The sequence below is a fragment of the Paramisgurnus dabryanus genome, chromosome 13, assembly GCF_030506205.2.
Source record: "Paramisgurnus dabryanus chromosome 13, PD_genome_1.1, whole genome shotgun sequence".
Classification (NCBI taxonomy): domain Eukaryota; kingdom Metazoa; phylum Chordata; class Actinopteri; order Cypriniformes; family Cobitidae; genus Paramisgurnus; species Paramisgurnus dabryanus.
In genome coordinates, this window is record NC_133349.1 from 23887134 (window position 1) to 23907089 (window position 19956).

A 19956-nucleotide genomic window follows, 5' to 3' on the forward strand; every position below is an offset into this window, starting at 1 on the left:
TTTAACCATTTGTACAATGTCACGTCGTCCTAGTGCGCTAGGTTACACTGTTAAGCACGACATATCCTAATTTTTTCATTTTGCTCTCACGGCATGAAAATGAAAATTGTTGTTCTTGCGGTTTTATTGTAATGTCAATCGAATTATTTTTGTTGTGTGTAATCGTTAAACGATTAAAGCAGATTTAAGCCATCGAGCAAACGCATCAATCATTTAGCGACACAGTAAATTCGTCTAACTCCGACCGCTAGGGGGCGCGAGGCGATCCACTTTATGTACTCCCAATGAGTTTTATTTTTATTTTATTTTTATTAATTGATGGTATAAATAAATATCGATATTACGTTTATATTATAATTATATATAATCATTATAATAATATTTATTATTATATTTATTTATTATTAAGTTCGCACGTTTAAGCGCACGTGGTTCAACCTGGACAAGGGTTGCCAGGTTTGTGTACCAAAACCAGTCAAAACCAAAACAAGCCCAGACATGCTAGCCCAAACACAAAAATATTTCAAAAATAACTCAAAATATGCCATTCCAAAGTTAAAATACATATTTAAAAGTCACTGTGTAGAAGTAAATTAACTATAAATTATAAAATGTACATTTCTGTAATAACCTGCTTTTAAAAATACCAACTTGGTCATAAGTGAAATAATTGATGTACTATTAGTAAAATTTATTCAGGTCTGGTATTTGTTTTATATTTAAGATACAGTGTATAGTAAATATTACATTAATATAATAAAGTACGTTGATAGTGTACTGTTGCATGAGTTTTCATGGGAATTGGCAGGGAAAACAAAGCCAACCCTGACCGTGGATCCAGCAGATGCCCATGTGTATACTCACAGAACCCAATCTCAGTGACCTGTGCTTTAGTTTTCCCAATCACCACGGCTGGATGTTTTACTGGAACAATGATGGAGAGGATTCATAGCTTCCTGTTTATATCCGATGGGAGTAAGTCAAGCCACATAGCTAATCTGACCCTGCACATACAGTAATAACAATTACCAATGTACAGTAAAATTATTTTACAGTGACTAATCTAAACCAGTTAACATTATTATGTGCCTGGATCAATATTCTTTGTTGTATTCTAGTAAATGTTTGATCAACCAATCAATGCATTATAATTTTGGGGACAGGGTTAGAGTTATGATTGGTTGATGCGGATGTTAATCCAGAAACAACGAAAGATATTTACTTTTGTAAATCACAGTGCATTCATAGAGCAAGAGCTGTGATGATTTTACGAGTAAGAGGAGCGAACATGCTTTTAAAGAAAACTCAATACAAAAATACATTATTATATTTTTTTGTACAATCATATTATTTTATTATCTAGACCTTAGTGATATACTATTTAGATCTCTTCACTTCTGTGATGTTGACTGTGACCCCTAAGTAAAGCATCCAGTCAAAAGATTGAAGATGTTCAAACCACACATTCCTCTAAAATTGGTCACCAGTGCTCACTGACTCCAGATGTCAGGTCTACACTGTAAAAAGTGAAAGCTGCTCTACTTAAAAAACTTACTTCAATTGGTAACACTTAAAAAATTTAGTTTAAACATTAAACATTAAAGGGACACTCCACTTTGTTTTGAAAATAGGCTCATTTTCCAGCTCCCCTAGAGTAAAACATATGATTTTTACCGTTTTGGAATCCATTCAGCCGATATGTCTAGGAACTATACTCTCATTCTGCCGTAATGCCATACTATGGCTACAGCAGGCGCAATGATATTACGCAGGGCCCGAAAAAAGTCCCCTTGGTAACTTTCAATAGCAGGAGACTATTTTTGGGTGCTACGCTTTCCCCCTTTTTTAATAGGAAAAATATCAAAACTCTTTTTTGAGCGCAATGCCTATGGTCTAATCAGATTCAATGGATTATGCTAAGCTATGCTAAAAGTGGTACCACCAGACCCAGATATTGACTGAATGCATTCCAAAACTGTAAAAATCAAATGTTTAACTCTATGGGAGCTGAAAAATGAGCCTATTTAAAAAAAGTGGAATGTCTCTGAAAAAATATTTAAACATTTTCAACTTAAATTTTTCACTTAAAGTGTTTTTTTTTAAGATGATCCAACTTTTACTTTTTACAGTGTAGCCTAATGGAGGTTGATACAGATGTGTACTCCAGTCACACCAACCAAGAGAGAAATATGATGGTAAAAGATAGTGAGTCCCATATTTAAATTTTGAACAGTTTCATTTACTACGGTAAGAATGAATTGAAACATGTGTATGCTGTGTTTTTCATCAGTCACTTTATTAGGCCTATTTATATGTGCTGAATTTCACATTAAGGTCAGTGAGACTTATGACTTTCATGTTAATGGAAATATTATCTCAATTAAAAAACTTCATAGACTGGCAGTATAAAAGCACAACAGTTGCAATACAGAAGTAGTACAGAATATAACTGTATAGACCTTTATATGAATTCAATCAATAAATAAAGATTTACCAGCAATACCAAACATATTCTAACCATCTTGCAGTCCGTTAAAAAGCAGCCAATTTAAATTGTATTTGCAATAATTTGCAACTTTTGCAAATATTTGTTTGTAGTCACTGCATGCAACTGAACATATCAACCACAAATTCTGAAAAATAACTATCACAACAATAATCAAATAATATCACTTAGTTAGATATTTGTTACTTAGTATAGATTACTGGACTGCTATAGGCTGATATACCACTGACCACAAGGAGGTGCCACATCTCTACAAAACCTTACTGTTACGTACAGCACTAATACTAATACTAATAATACTATCTATAACTAATACTAATGTGGTACACATTTCTGGGACGTAATGGATATTCTGTTTAGTTTAGGATTTTAATAAAAAGGAAATTACTAAAATGATTAGTTGGCACTATTTTATGTCACTAAGAATTTTTTGGTGCTCTAAATTTAAATGGCACTTCGTCTGTTATGAAGTTGTTCTCATTTGTTTCGTTGTTTCAGATGGAGTTTGTGAACTAGTTTGAGGATCATCAGGTGGTGACAATATGATAATATTAGTCTAATCATATTGTCACCACCTGATTGATCCTCAATGTTTTTAATATAATCACTTGGTAAATGACAGGCAGTAAGTCGAAACGTTTGTCCTTTGTATATCCTGCTTGAAGCACCTTTGTTTTTAAGACTGTACACAGATTATCAAGGTTAAGTATTTTGCCAGCTCTTTCTTTTAAATAAACCTTTCATTTACATGAATGATAATATTCTGTACCAAATAAATAAATAAAATCAAGTGATCTTTTGAAGCATTTGTATGGATTTCCTGCATTATACCCTGTCAGTTTACATTAATACATCTGGCATCCACAGCAACTTACAGTGCATTAAAAACTTTTTTCAGTATGTGCATATGGATCGAACCCATGACATTTGCTCTGCCCTACCAACTGAGCCAGAAAAAGTGAAACAAACAGATTTAAGACAAAATTAAAAAAGAACAGAAAGTAAAGAAATAAGACATTATTAAGACATTAAATGAAAGAGAGATTGAGAGTAAGTGAAAAAGGGGCATGGATGTTGCTTTTTAACAGTTCTGCTGGTCAGAACCACAGTGCGAACTGCGACGCTGATGTCCGTTTATGTAACCTCCGGCCTCCGAAACACGCAAGCCAGGGTCTCGCCTGATCTCGGCGGCTGACATAGACATGTGAAGACGGAGAATGAGGCGGGAGGCGGGTGCTTTATGGCACTGGAGCCTTAAGTGTACAAAGAGACACTTGTATGGTCTCTTTGGTTTGCCGGCGGCGAGCGCAAGACAAGTTTTGTCACATCTGCAAGATTTGCAAGGTGCTGACATAAACGGTCTGGTGTATGTGTGTGAACACAGGTTACGGTTATAAAGCCGGCGATCAGCACCCATGTGTAAGCCATCGTCGGGTTTCTTTCTGCTTTGTTGAATAAACTTTATCAAGTAATACCTGAAAATGTTTTTTGTGTTGTCTGTATCTGGCACACCAGCCAGGTACATTTTCTCCGTTAATAAAGAAACGGGTAAAGAAAGAGAGAAAACAGATGGGAATTTTGAATTCGGGTCTGTGTATGTGTGTCTTAGAGAAAGGGAGCCTCTTATACTCTCACAGCGGGAGCTTGGCCTAAACTTCGGCCTAGTCTCGTCTGCCCAGCAGGAGACTTTCCTGAGCTGACTGCCCAGGGGAGGGGCACCTGCCCCTGCCATAGACACTGAAGCACAGGCAGGGAAAGAGGAGGGGTGGGCGAGGATGGAAAGACACTCAGGATTCCTGGAACAAGACATGTGTTGGATTTATGAAGCACACAGGTAACACAAAACGATGCCTTGAAAAACGAGGACATATTTCTCCCCATACGTACCTCTGAGGTCTGTCTTCGGCAAGCCTTTGCTGCTTCCTTCGAAATGAGAGGTTTCTCTCCGACACAGCCGCAGTGGTTATTGTTGGAAACCTCATCTATACCAGCTCTTGGTGACTAGCAATATAAACTGACAGCTTATGGATTTGCTTCCCTCTCTCATGGCAATATTTTCCACTGTTTGGGTTTGCTGGATACTAACATATGTTTGAAGTTTATCACATGTTCAATCATTCAGACCCTCTTGTGAGCGGACAACGCAGAGAGGACAGACTGTACGGCCCCAAGCTGCCCGGCTGAACTTTTGTATCGTCTTTAAATTATGAGGATCAGAACATTTTGCCAGAGAGTTTGACATGCTTTATATTTTTAATAAATAGTAAAATTTTGTCAAACACCAAAGGACAGGTGAGAATTCTCTTAAAGACACAGTATACACAGAACATTGTACCCTCCCGTCCTTCGGACCTCCTGGGATTGTGCCGTTGGTGTTGTCACGCAATAAGACGTCATTCAAAGCTTCGCACGATCTGATCTCACCATGAGGTTGAAGTATATACATATTGGTCCATACAGACATGCTCTGATGTTTCTCAGGTAAATGGAAACACATGGAAAATGAAAAGAGTTTGAGGGAGGCACACACGTCAGGTCTTTCAATGTTCAATGGCGTTCTTCCAAACTATACCATAGAGGTTGAACGGTTAATGTGGAAAAGATCACTGTATTATACTATGAAACATAAAACAGTTTTTAAAGGCCTTTATATCAATGATTCAGGTTTTAAATAAATGAGAGAATACTTCAGATGGTTGCATTCAGAATCTTTTAAACTTTAAATGTGCCAAAAAATGCATTGAAATAATCTGTTAAATTATTCACTGATATCTACATAGAAGGTTTGTGACTTTATTAAGGTCACGTTTACACGTGTGTGGCTATTTTCATAAAGGGACATTTCAAACCTATCTGGTTTCAAAAATAATATCGTGCACACATGTCAGTTTTCAGGAAAGTGTTCATTTACACGTACCCGTGCATATATGCCATCAAGAGAAGCTCAAGCCAACGTAAGCCAATCACCGGCAGCGCTGGTGGTGACGCCGACTGGTTCTTCGTAATGGAGGGAGAAGTTGTTGCAGTAGGTGTTCGATGAAGTCAAAGTACCGCAAGAGTGATTCGAAATTAGACCTTTATGTGTGAATTCTCAACTCGCTCTCGCGGTACATTGACATCATCACCCTGTCGGTTCTTGCAGCGCCGAATGAAGTCGAACACGCGTAAAATTGCTGACTTCCGAGAACTTGTCTCTGCTTCTACTTGCAAATACAAACATACGAAACGAGTTTGCACGAACATAAATGTGATCATGGAAACGTTCAGAGTAGCAGTCACATGTAAACATAGGTCGCACTTTTGACGTAGGTGTCATACTGTGAAGTTGGCCGCCTAAACATCGGTTTGTCTCAGTTTACATGCAAGTGTGCAAGCGAAGGTTTTCAAAATATCCACTTTGGCCGGACTTTTTAGAAAGAATCGGTTTCAGAGGCGAAATCTACGTTTACGTGTAAACGAAGGGCGCAAACGAAAGTAAATATCTCCGTTTTTCAAAATAACCATGTACGTGTAAACGTAGCCTAAGTTCAAAAATGATCCAAAAACGTTTTAACATCTCCATTTACAACCCTAGAATTTGCCTTTAAAATTAAATGGTCTATTATTGCTTATTTGAAAGAGTCATGAAAATTAATGCTTAGCTGTGCTCTGATTGGCTGTTTCTCAGAGCAGCTCCTTTCAGTAGCTATGCGTGTGTGTGTGTCAAGCGTGCCGCACAAGCCCTGAAAAGTGAAGCCAAAACGTCTCGATCGCCCCCCAGTGACTGGTCCCAGTATAGGTCATAAACCCCGCATCCCCATTTTATTCAATGGGACTTAAGACCAACTAAAAAAATTAATTACACTTCAATTATCTTTTTTCCGAAGCTGTTTTCTGTCATTTACTGTAGTTTTTATCACGCTGATGTACATTCAAATGTTTGTTTTTAAAATAGGTTTGTGTTTAGTTAGTTATTTAATGATATAAAAACGGTTGTGTCACGTCATGATTGACAGCTGTGATATCGTGTGATATGCGCATTCTACGAGAGCGAGGCGGGGTTTTGATTTCGCGGCTTCACTTCCTGCCCACTACTGCGCATGACTGGTCCCGAAATCGCTACTGCGCAGATTCAAGACCCAAGATGTCAGCGCCGTATTGGGACACTGGGGGCTTCACTTTTTACCAATGGAAGAGAGCAAACAGGCGTCGTCCATCTTTTTTTACAGTCTATGGTGTGTGTAAACAGACCTTTTGTTTGAGCTTGTATCAGACAAAGATACATATTTTGAGAAATAATAAATTATTTGGAGATTGTTATTGGACATTTCTGAGTTTTAAGTTTGTGTTTTTTCAGTATGGAGTGGACCTGCAAAACGTAACTGTAATGTAGTAGAACTTCAGCCTAAATGCTAGCATATAGCATTAACTATCATACAGCGCTAACTCAGCAGTAACTACTTTGTTTTTAGGATTGTAACATTGTAGCAGTTTTTTTGCATGCACAAGGTTAACATAAGAAGGAGGAAATTGTGTTTAAGGCTCACGATATATCATTACCATGAACAGAACTCTTAATATTCGTATATGCCTAGGTAAATACAATTTTACATTCTTATATTCTACACTTTAAAAAACAAAGTAGAAAAATCTTAAAAAACACTTTCTAAGATGTCATAGGAGAACCATTGTGGTTTTCCATAGAATATTTTAAAGGGATAGTTCACCCAAAAATGAAAATTATGTCATCATTTACCCTCATGTTGTTTTAAACCTGTTTAAGTTTTTTTATTCTGTTGGATACAAAAGAATAATTTTCGAAAATGATGGTATAAGCACACAGTTGATGGTACCCATTGACTTCCATAGTAGGAAAAACAAATACTATGGAAGTCAGTGGGTACCAGGAACGTGTGCTTACCATTATTTACGGGGTGAACTATCCTTGTAAGTCAAAGCTTCTTAAAGAAACAATTTCTTGTAGAACCTTTGCCCACTTGACTAAAGGTTCTTTGAAGAACCAAAAATGGTTCTCCGGCATCGCTGTGAGAACCTTTTTATAACCTTATAAAAATTGTTGCTGATGTTTTCTACAGCTAATTTTTCCTTGTGATATTCACCAATGTCTTGAATTAACATATAATAATAAACATTCATAATAAAGATCCGTAAGAGGCAATAGACAGTCTATACACTGTCAGAAAAAATAGTCAGAATATGTACCCACATTTTCACTGAGGCTGTACCCTTTTAAAAAGTACAGCTTTTCACCTAAAGAGTTCATATTAAAAGTATTTGTACCAAATATTATATATATATATATATATAGCAGCAGCAGAACACATTAGGACCTTTTTAGAGGGTACTGCCCCAGTGACAGCTGGGGTACATATTTTGACCGTTTTTTCTAACAGTGCACTCCTTTCAGTCAAGCAATATTTGTTCATGTGCGTCAGAAACCAGCGGGCAGACCCAAACCCATACAGCGCTGCCGTTCAACAATACACATGATCTATACAAATCATAGGTTCCTTTAGCATAGCTTGTATTTATCAGAAACATCACAGTGGCACGGATGTCATGACCTGCAATCCAAAGTTCATGACCATCCTGCCATTAAACAAGCTTGCGGGTAATTTTCAGAAAGTGCAAACTCAATAAAGCTCATGTTATCCAATGAAAACACAGTCACATCCAAGCACTGCAGTGCAATACACACACATCCCAGCATGCAAGACCTCGAAAAAAGTTAATGCTAGCAAAAGCAAAGACCCGGCCAAAGCGGACACATAAATAAATGCTTCCTGAATGAAAACCATATTTCTCGATATGTCTCAATCTTTCTTCTCTTCTTCATCTTTTCTCAGTTTTTCCTTTTATGTAATTTGTTTCTCTCATATGTAACATATTTCTCTCTTTGTATCGTTGCCTCTTCATCAATAAAAACATTCTCACCTTCACTTTAGTAAAAAAGTACAAGAAAGTATGTTGTCACTGGGGCACTACCTTTTCAAAGAGTACACTTTTGTACCTAAAAGGTTCTTATTGGTAACCTGAAAGGTACATCTGTTATTTAAAGGCCTTTTTTTGTACATTTATCTGAGAGTTGTAAAAAGAGAAAGCCGTGTAAATCTTGCAGTATAGCAGAGGAGCATAATCCATTGCGTACTATTATTACCACAATATTTCTTTATTGTTGATTTTTTTATTATATATAAGCACCTAAGATTTCATATATATTATTTAAGCCAAGCCTTGTGCAAAGCAATGCAGTATTTAACAGAACAAATAAAATACAGATACAACAAACGCCTACTGTGGTTGTGGTGCAAGACAGGTTGATTTTGATTCTGTAAATCCTGTATACCTTTCTAACATAATGTATAGAAATGAAAATATTTCCCTTGCTGATGTTTTATATAAACACGTGTAGATAGGTGACAAGATGTACTTCATATACATCTCTGTGAAAAAAGGTCCAAAATATGTCACTGGGGCGGTACCTCTTAAAAGTATACCTTTGTACCCAAAGAGTACTCCAGCAGTAATACCAACGATTGCATATTACTTAGCAGTGTTGGGGAAAGTTACTTTTAAAAGTAATGCATTACAATATTAAGTTACTCCCAAAAAAAGTAACTAATTGCGTTACTTAGTTACTTTTCATGGAAAGTAATGCTTACGTTACTTTTGCGTTACTTTTTCTTACTTGGCTGAGGCTTGATCTCTTTCAGGCCTTGCAGGTGTTTTTTATGATCGCAAAAATGTCAAGCTCTGGCCTGCCATCTCTGTTTCTGACTCAAAATGTTCCCGCAGGTGCACAGAGTGCGTAATGCTACATTAATATGTTCAGTTTAATTCAGTACATTATTTTATTTTTAAATTGAATTAATTAAACTGAAAAGTAACTTGCATTACTTTTTTTTAAAAAGTAACTCAAATATTAATGTGTACATTTATATAGTAATGCGTTACTTTACTCGTTACTTCAGAATATTAAGTAATATTAATACGTAATGCGCATTACTTGTAATGCGTTACCCCCAACACTGCTTCAAAATATCGGTACTAAATATAAATCTGTATCTAAATTATGCATATTAGGACATTTTTAAAGGGTACCTTACCAGTGACAGCTTTTGACCTGTGATAAGCTGACATAACTCATAAAAACAAGTTGAAATTGTTTTACTTAATTTGTTAAGTTAGAGTAACATAAAACTATATGTTGTTTTGACAAAAAATGTGGCATTTTTTTGCAGTGTAGATGCAAATTTCTTTAAATTATGCTTAAGAGTGAATGTGTTAAAAACTCATTATTCGTGAAAAAACATTTTAGGGAGTGGTTCAGATTTCACTTTTTTCCAGATTACAATTTATCCAATAAAAAACATAGAATCAGGCATCAGAGTTTAATAACAAAAGGCAAATAATTAATATAAGGTGCCATTTGCAAAGATGTCAGGATTGCAGCAAAAGAATGTTTGAGACGAGTCTGATAAAGTACATTATGCAAAGCGTAATGTCCTATTGGAGAACGGCAGATTGTTTTTCCTGGCTTGGTGACGGATGTGATTTATCCTCTTCAGCAGAGCAAACTCTGACACGTCCTTTAGCTTTGAGCCAAATCTATACTATGTAATTTCTTCTTTGCACTTAGACTAATAAACCAATTTGGTAGTTAAATGCTTCACACCTGCTGTTTGAATATCCTGGGGCAAATCATAAATGCTGGCAGGGCTTGTTTTGTCCCTTTCAAGTTGCCTTTTTTGACCAGGAAAACAGATGTTTCACACGTCATAGTCCGATAATTTTAAAGCCAGGTTTAAGATTTTGATATCCATGTCAAAAGTTATACCTTTCATAAATATTTCCATAAGCATTCATCTCTTAGAATGTCTTTGCATTTCATTTTGGTTTGCAGGGGCTGTAATAGTACATAGATTATATCCAATCTGTCATATAATACTGTGAGGTGGTTTCCTGGACATTGATTAGTTTAAACCAGAACTAGGCCTTTGTTTAATTAGGAAATATAAACAAGTTTTAACAAAAATGCCTTACTAAAAACATTACTTCTGTGCATTTTTAGGCAAAACAAAAGGTAGGCCTACTGATGTATTTTAAAATATGTCAGTGCAAGATGTTTTCAGTTTGGACAGCTCTTACAGTTATTTTAGTTTAGGACTAGTCTAATCCCTGTCCGGGAAACCACCCATATGTATTATCAAATTAGACAGAAAGACAGTATTGCTATATATACATGTATAAAGCTATAAACGGTAACCCTTAAGCACCAAGCTAATATGTAATAAAGATATCTGTCCACAGTCACATTGTTCATGGGCTTTGTAGACTGTTGGTGGACAAAACAATTGTTATTGCGGATCCGAGCTGCCCTTATGGCAAAGTGGGGCAGCTGCACTTATCATCTTCCTGCTCGTCCGTCTGCGTTTGCCCGTCAGCAGTGTATAGAAGAACGGATTCACACATGAGTTTCCGTAAGTCAACCCTGTGAGGATACGATTAACAGTCACCTGCGTGCCCACTGGCACGGCACGCAGCACATCCGGACGGTACAGTGGAAGAAGCTGCCAGATCCAAAATGGAAGAAAGCATGCCCAGAACGTCATTACAATGCCCAAGATGAGGAGAAGGACTTTGGGGCGAGGTGCACGAGGCGGGTAGGCATTACCACCCCCTGCCCAAGCCGGCTGAGTCTGGGATACCCAATACAGTCTCCCCAAGGCCGCATACAAAGCTCCGATGGCCAGTCCTGGCCCTAGGATACTGGTGCAGAAGAGCACACTGAGGTAAGCTTTGGAGCTCTGCTCATCCCAGGCAGGCACGCACAATTTTCCCTCTTGGTTCTCTCCATCTTCAAGGTGCAAGGAGATCATCATGGGCAAACTGAGAGCTACGGCAAAGCCCCAGGCCAAAGCTACTCTCAGCAATCCGGAAGAAGGCGTGGAGGAGGCTTGCAACGGATCGGCAACGGCTCGATACCGGTCCAGACTCATGGCCGTGAGGGTGAAGATGCTCGCGTGCATGGTGAGCAGGTCCAAACTGAGCAGGAGCCGACAGCCAAGTTCACCAAAGGCCCAGTCAGACGCCAGGCTGTCATACACGATAAAAGGGGCAGTGGACAGGTACACCAAGTCCGCTAAAGCTAGACTCAGAACCTGCAAGTGCAGGGAGGAAGAGGAGGAGGATGAGGTGGGAGAGGAGGAAGGAGAAAAAGAAGGGGAAGAGGGGCTGAGGCACGAGAGGGTGTAACAACATGGAGCTGTATGCCGCCTTCTCGACATCCTGTGGCGGCGAATGAGGAGCCATAGAGTGTACAGGTTTCCCAGAATTCCCAGCAGGGATAGGAGGGATAGGAAAAGGCAGAAGAGAGCAGTGGATGCTACACTTGGGGATGGAGAGAGAGAGGGAGACGAAGAGGGAACTGAGAGATTATGGAGAACAGGAAACGTGATGGAAGGAGAAGGGGAGGAGGAAAGGGAAGTTGAACCAGAGATGTCCATTTGTCCTGAGTCCCAGGATGAGCAGATTTCCTTTGAGAGAAGGAGGACGATAGCTTCAGAGGGTTTTTAGAGGATCCGGGTTAGAAGAGCTTTCAGAGCACTGCTTTAATGAGTGATAAAAAAACAGGGAAAGACAAGTAGTTGATTAGTACAGTTTTCTCCTAACATTGCATAGATTTTTTTGGATTTGTTTTAATTTAATATTTACATTTATGCATTTAGCACACACTTTTTTTCAAAGTGACTTAAAGGGCATGCTACACTGTCAGAAATAAAGGTACAAAACTGTACCTTTTCTGTCACTGGGGCTGTACCCTTTCTAAAAGTACAGCTTTGCACATTTCATTTTAGTACCTCAGAAGTACATACTGGGACCAAAGAGAGCTTATTAGTACCTCAAAAATACATATTAGTATCTCAAAGGTACATATTGGTACTAAATGTTTACATATCTGTAATGGTCCATGCAAATACCTTTTTAAAGGGTGCTGCCCCACTGACAGCTAGGGTACATATTTTGACTTTTTTCTAACAATGTAGGTCCTAAAGGTACGGTAATCTACCCAAAATTGTATTCTGTTTTGTATTCTTGTAAAGGTACTAAACGGAAACTTAGGGTACAGCCACAGTGACAGAAAAGGTACAGTTTTGTACCTTTATTTCTGACAGTGTAAGTAGGATACGAACCTATGACCTTTCCCGCTGCAAAGCAATGCTCTATCAATTGATCTAATAGAACAAATAAAAAAATGGCCTATTAATTAAACTTGAACTGCACTACTGTTAAAGTTTTTGTAGGATTTGCGAATATAATTTGTAAATTATTATGAAGTGAATCTTAATAATTTCCATACATCGGTCTCAAGTCTACACAGGTGCTTTACGCATCATCAAAATATTTACTGTAGCGCACCTTCCCATCTCAAATTTACGAAATTCCTTTACCCTGTCCCAATCCTATAATTCACAGATAAAAATGTCGGTTAGAAACCCAGACTATAATCACAATATATCCTTTTAATTATTATAGATATATTTCCCTAGTTTTGGCATTAAATCTAGTTTCATTAAATTGTACAAAATAATTTTTTATTAGGCTAACATTTTTTATTTTCTTGCAAAATTTCTGCTTTTAAGTTTGTAACGTTTTCTTTTTTTTTAATAATCAGTAAAATGATTAAAATCCAAATGTAAATGTTTACATCAGAATGTGTAAATCATAATCGTTACTAATTTACCTAATGCATAATGACGTTTGAATTAATTGACGTCATAAATGTAAATGGCGTGATAAAGCGTGACACTTCTGCACTCTTGTTCTTGATCATTATGACGGCTGAGGAGATCAAAGCCCGGCCGGGGGGCACACCGACACTTACGGGAAAGAATTTAAGTGGCACATGGTGACCCTGAGAGAGAGAGAGAGACGCTGCTACGAGCTGCTGCTTAAACGGAGCACTGGCACATGGCAGTATCCCGCCGCGTCCATTTCACCGGCTGCTTTAAATAACATCTTTCTTAATAGATTGACACAGCCCGTTTATTAAAGCAGTTCTGTATGGCTTTCTCATGATTTCATTAATTTATTAATCGTTTTAATTTATATTTCTAAATATTCATTGTAGTGTAGCTCGTTTAAATCATTGTTTACTCAATAAACCAACGAGATACATAAAACCAAAAGCTTAACGAAAAAGTCTAATAAAATATAAATCAATGCGTAGCTATTACGTATTTCAATATATATATTCAAGGTCAATGGATACATTCTCTCAACATGTAATTTTTGTAGTTTTCTTTTTTGAAGAAAATCAATGTTTATGAAATGTTAAATTATGATTTGTACAGTTGAATTAAATTATTTTTAGCCCGGTTTCTCTATTTTAAACATCGCAGATTTAAGCTAGCTTTGTGAGTTATATTATGACAGAAAAAAGTATGTTTACGCATAATAGTATTAAAATATCTGACAGCAATTAAACGAACGACAATTAACATGAAGCGAATATTTATTTTGTTCGTCACTAAAACAGAATTTGTTCGATAAATATAAAGCAAAATTGAAATTATGACGGTACAATTTAATTTTATATTACCATATACAAATTGTCTTACCGTTAACAGCGTCTTCTGGGATGGCATGATCCGTATGTCGACATATCCACACTTTAAACCGCCGAGACGAAAGTGAAAATATCATATTCAAACCGTGTCCTTTATAAAAAAATTATGATATGTGATACATCAAGACGTCGTTGTAGAGGTAATAATGATCCTCTATCAGGGCAGACTTAAAGAAAGTTAAGTCTGCTGTGAATATCTCTCAGACAGTCCACTCCCCTTACTCATACAGTATGTTGTCAGAAGCAAATGATGGGAGGGATGAAGAGAGTTGTGCTGAAACACTTGAGAAAAAAGGGTGTCTTTAACAAAGACCCACATTATTATGAATAATCTTGGAGGGAGTCAATTGATCCCATTGCCACTGGTCTGACCATGATTAAATGTTTAAATCTCTAAGACATTCTTTGTGGTGATCATGTTGTTATCATTAACCTTTCTCCTGTATTTAGATCCCTGCTGCCCATTACGTATTTATGAGCACAAAGTCAGTGCACAAAGTTTTGCCAAATGCAATACAGTAATAGCATAGAAGAATAATTGTGTCCATTAACCATTGAAGTTACAATACTTGGATTTCACAAGGTGAATTATAAGAATTACAACAGCAAACTTGTGAAAGGCCATGAAAGGGTTTTAGTTATGCAGGTACCCAAGACAAATGAATACACGTTATTAAAACCTTTATTTGGGACTGAATCATGCATGAAATATTTTGGATGAAGCTTTGATACGTACCCCAATCCAAGCCACAGCTGAAGCAATGAAGACCATTCGCATGAAATATGCTATGGCTCGCTTACAACACATAACCATTAATGGAGAGGAAATGTTTCAAAGACATTTTCACCTCCTTAGTCATGCAAAAGTAAAAAGATATATGATGTGGATATCTAGCATATATCATCTAATAAAATATGCTTAGATCCCCAGTCTAAATACTTTAAATTGTAAAATCTGGTTGGACTCTTAAAACCCCTTAAAGTTCCAATGTACCGTGGGAGGAACACTTCCATCAAATAGCCTATAACAACTCAAAAACACAATGCTAAACGTGTCACATATCTCTGAAAAGCTGAGATTCTTGTTATTCAAATGATCTAAACCCTTTTAAGATACAATCAACATAGCAGGTACAATTATTGTCCTTTTTAGGCATTTTTTAGCCTTTTTCAGGAATGCTACGCGGTTAAAGGGATAGTTCACACAAAACTAAAAAATCTGGCATTATTTACTCAGCCTTGTGTTGTTACAAACCTGTATATATGCATTTGTTCTGCTGAACACAAAAGAAAATTATGTAATGAAGCAGGAAACAGAAGCACCATTGACTTCCATAGGAAAAAAATGGAAGTCGATGGTGCTCCAAAAAGGTTTGGTTACAAAGATTTCTCAAAATATCTTCCTTTGTGTTCAGCAGAACAAAGAAATTAATACAGGTTTGTAACAACATTAGGGTGAGTGAATGTTGACTATCACTTTAACTGGTAAGAGCAGGCAGAAGTAAAAAATATTTAGCCTGATCTCACGAGAATTTGTACAAGTTGGCTAAATCGTATGAATTTATATGAAGTTAATCATATGGTTATCATAAAAAAGAACAATAACGAAATCCCTTCCCATAACGTTACGTCACAGGGACAAAAGGCAAATCGTACAAAAATGTACGAATGTGGTTGAACACATATTAATCGAATTAGCCATGAATAGAACAAATGACCAATACAAAAATGATTGTGAGTACCTTCACATCCTTATTGAACTTTAGCCTAAATGTATCTATTTATACATTATTTCAGTCATTTTAAAAACAATCCTGAACTTAAGGAGGTTTGTAGATCTTTGAAGGACCTGGATAAATTTGCACACTCTTTCTTTCCTGTGAAATATAGATGACTCATGAGACGAAAGCACCACAGTTTATCTTACCAACCAGTAAGAAAATCAGACAGAAATAGAGAGACAGAATGAGAGAAAGAGACAGACAGAGAGCAAAAGAAGTTATAATCCTGTCTTCTCATGAGCTATTGACACCATATTCTGCCTCTCACCATTGTGCCAACACACACATCTACTCAAGAAACGCCAAGGACAACACACACATATCTGCGCATTCAACACACTCCAGCCAACACACACACAACTTAACACCAGCACTGAACACCCGATACCATCAACACTCAAACACATCTAATCAATGAAGTAAGTGGAGTGTATGTGTGAAGTTGACCACATGATCCCAGGACTCAGTGGCTGGTTCATAATATACTGAATCTGCTTAATGAATCAGTATCCTGGTTTCAATACTTTCAATGCGTTTTTGTTTTGCGGTGACCACAGTAAGTAAAATGAGTTCAACTGAAAGTATCAGAGACTCAGAAATATTCAGAAAGAATTTTTGTGAAAAAATCAGTGTAAACGGATATTGTAACATTATTGCTATGATCAATCAAAAATGCATCTGGTAATAATAGGCTACACTATCTTGTCAAGTATGAATTGCATTTGAGCGCAACCACATTTCCATTGGTCAATGTTCATTTTATGGACTGTAGGTATGAGATGGTGTAACTCTCAAAGTTAAAAAAAGCACTAAAAATTTAGAGGTTTTATCCATGAAGCACAAAAAGAACTCCATAAATGGAAAACAAACTCTTATAAAAGTGGCGCCTATATTTCATAAGGCTATATTTCATGTCTTTTGAAGACAAATGACAGTTCTGTATGCTGAACAGACATTAGTCTGACAATCTTCCCCTTTTCCCAAGCTACAAAATCTTATTTGTGTATCCAGTCCATTAATTGAGATGATTTGATGTGTGGATTTAAAGTGTATTGTGAATGAGAACAGGTGCACAGAGGTTTTCAACACAATCTCATAGCAATTATACATATTTGATGAGGTGGCAAATTCATACTAAGTTGTATGATTTTCATACGTTTTGTATGATTTGCTTTTGCCGTTGGGGTTAAAGGAAAACACCACAGTTTTTCAATATTTTACTATGTTCTTACCTCAACTTAGATTAATTAATACATATCTATTTTTTTTTCAATGCGTGCACTTTTAACCTTTGTATACAGCGGTTCTTGAATGTGTTGGCATTTAGCCTAGCCCCATACATTCCTATGGCTCCAAACAAAAGTTATATTTTGTGCCACCATACTTACTCGTGTAACTACTCATGTAACAGTCTTTAAATAGGGAAAACATGGAAGTGTTTGGTGGCTTCTAAATTCACCACTGTTTGGAGCCATAGGAATGAATGGGGCTAGGCTAAATGCTAACACATTCACGAGGCGCTGTACTAAGATTAAAAGTGCATGCATTGAATAAAGATAGGTATGTATTAATCTGTCTAAGTTGAGGTAAGAACATAGTAAAATATTGAAAAACGGTGGTGTTTTCCTTTAAAGGTGGGGTTTCATTATTGCTTTTTAATAATAATATGCGTTTGTATAATTCACTTCATACAAATTCATACGCCAGCTTGTAAAATATGTACAAATTTCACGAGGAAAGGCTGGGTTTCTACCCAAGAAAGAAAGAAAGAAAGAAAGAAAAAGTAACACTATAGATTTGGAAGAACATGACAATATGTAAATGACAGAATTGTCAAATGGAAATTAATTTTTGGGGGGGAACTGTTTCTTTAAAGGGGACATATTATGAAAATCTGACTTTTTCCATGTTTAAGTGCTATAATTGGGTCCTCAGTGCTTCTATCAACCTAGAAAATGTGAAAAAGATCAACCTTAGTAACTTAGTTCTCTGCAAGCATGTGAAAAAATAGCTCATTGAAATTTGGCTCCCCTTGTGATGTCAGAAGGGGATAATACAGCCCCTTAATCATCACTATCCAACCACAACACTGGCATTTAGTACACAGATCAGCTCATTTGCATTTTTAAAGGACACACCCAAAAACAACACATTTTTTTCATCAAATCTACAAAGTGGCCATTTTAACATGCTATAAATTCTCTTTATGGTATTTTGAGCTAAAACTTCGCATACGTACTCTGGGGACACGAAAGATTTATTTGACATCTTTAAAAAGTCTTGTGAAATGTCCCCTTTAAATTCAAGCCAAGCAGCTTAATTGCTTAATTTCAACCAAGATTATTTTAAATATATATAAAAAAGCGACAAACTCATCCGTTGGGTTAAATTAACCCAGAAAATGTTTATATTTGACTAAACAATGGATCAAAACAACCCACATTGTAAAAAATATTTTGCAGTTAAATATGTAAGTTTAGACAGTGAAAAACAGTGAAAAGTTGTTGTAACTTATTAAATCAAGTTGAATTTGCTTTAGTTATGTCAACTTAATTTTATAAGTTACAGCAACTCATCACCAGTGAATACAGTTGTATAAATTACTTGTAAATCCTAGTTGATCAAACTTAAATATTTAAGTGCAAAAAGCTTTTGGGGTTGAAGTGGGTTAGGTTCCTTTCTTTTTAACATTTTTTAGAGAGTAGCTGTCACTCGGGCGGTAAAAATTACACCTTTGCACCTAGTGCATACCTCAAAATGTCTGTAGCATATATTTAGACATTTTTAACCTGTTTTTCCTCAGTAACAGCTAGGGACCATTTTTTACTATTTTGCCTGACAGTGTACTTCAAAACAACACATAGCTAAGGACACTTCATAGTGCATGTGTGCAACCTATAGTGCAAACAGTGTGAGACAAAAGACTTCTTAAATCATGTTCATTATATCTGTTGGGGCAGCATTAGACTGGTAATCTCTTCTCAGCTGCTGCTCTGTTGGTCTAAACGGTTTTCTAACTCTTATGTGAAGTCTGCTGGATTTAGAGCGGTGATCCGGGCTTAGCGTGTCCCAGGCATGTGCTGTATATTTGAGAACACAAGATGGACAGAGACAGGCACCGGGGCCAAGACGAAAAGAAGGGCAACATACCTCTCCCCGCAGGGTGTGTGGAATTTCAACAAATACCTGGCACAGGCCTGCCAAAATAGGCAAAGGAAAGAGAGAGAGAGAGAGGGAGAGAGAGATCAGGGAAATTAATAGAAAGAGTGACGGTCAACACAGGGGCATAAAGAAAGAGACAGCAAGTTTGTCTGTTGTGTCACTAAAGGAGACAAGCCCGACTGATAAATACAAAACAGAACAAACAACCTGATAAACAAAAATACATCTATGTCTAAGAAATAATGAAACAATGACAAAGAGGGAATGATTGAATTGTAGCTTTTTTGGCACTGCAAAAATGGTTATTCATTTTCTTTAACTTGTTTAGTTGTCACACAAAAAAACAGTAATATTACGTACAACATCTCTTAAATGTATAAATTGTACTGAAACGTAAACATCTCTCAGCAGGAGCAAGCCACTGGTTGATATTAAAACAAACATCAATAGTACTTTATTTAGGAAAGCCCTGCGTGTTTATTTTGGATGCTGGTCTCCAGCATGGGATGTTGGGATATTGGTGTCCTCACCAGATGTCTTTAACTAGCTTGTCTTCTCAATAAGTCACATTCAAAGAGCTTCATAAAACATTAAAATATAGGTGGTCTGCCATAGAAGAACCATTTTTGGTTCCCAAAAGAACCTTATTTCTTTTTATAGTCTAAAGAACATTTTCCACTACACTCTTAAAAATAAAGGTGCGTCACGATGCCATAGAATTTTTTTTTTTTTTGCTAAATGGTTCCATAAAGAACCATTAAGAACCATTCACAAAAGGTCCATTGTAGTGAATAATGGTTCTTCAGATTACAAATACGTAAGAATAAAATAATTATATAGAATGCAATAATTACTAAATGGCTCTTTGAAGAACCAAA

General features: G+C 36.7%; 1 protein-coding gene across 2 annotated transcripts; it reads right to left on the reverse strand.

Moving 5' to 3' along the window:
- Positions 1-9883: 9883 nt before the first annotated feature.
- On the reverse strand, positions 9884-14398 carry uts2r3 (urotensin-2 receptor 3). 2 transcript variants are annotated; one of them, XM_073811722.1, is made up of 2 exons: positions 14128-14398; positions 9884-12112 (listed from the first exon to the last, which is right to left on the reverse strand). In XM_073811722.1, the coding sequence occupies exon 2, from the start codon at positions 12010-12012 to the stop codon at positions 10864-10866; it is 1149 nt and encodes a 382-aa protein (XP_073667823.1). In that variant the 5' UTR covers positions 12013-12112; positions 14128-14398; the 3' UTR covers positions 9884-10863. The 2 variants fall into 2 exon arrangements, with proteins under 2 accessions (XP_073667823.1, XP_065102227.2); XM_065246155.2 differs by having other exon boundaries at positions 9884-12115.
- Positions 14399-19956: the final 5558 nt, after the last annotated feature.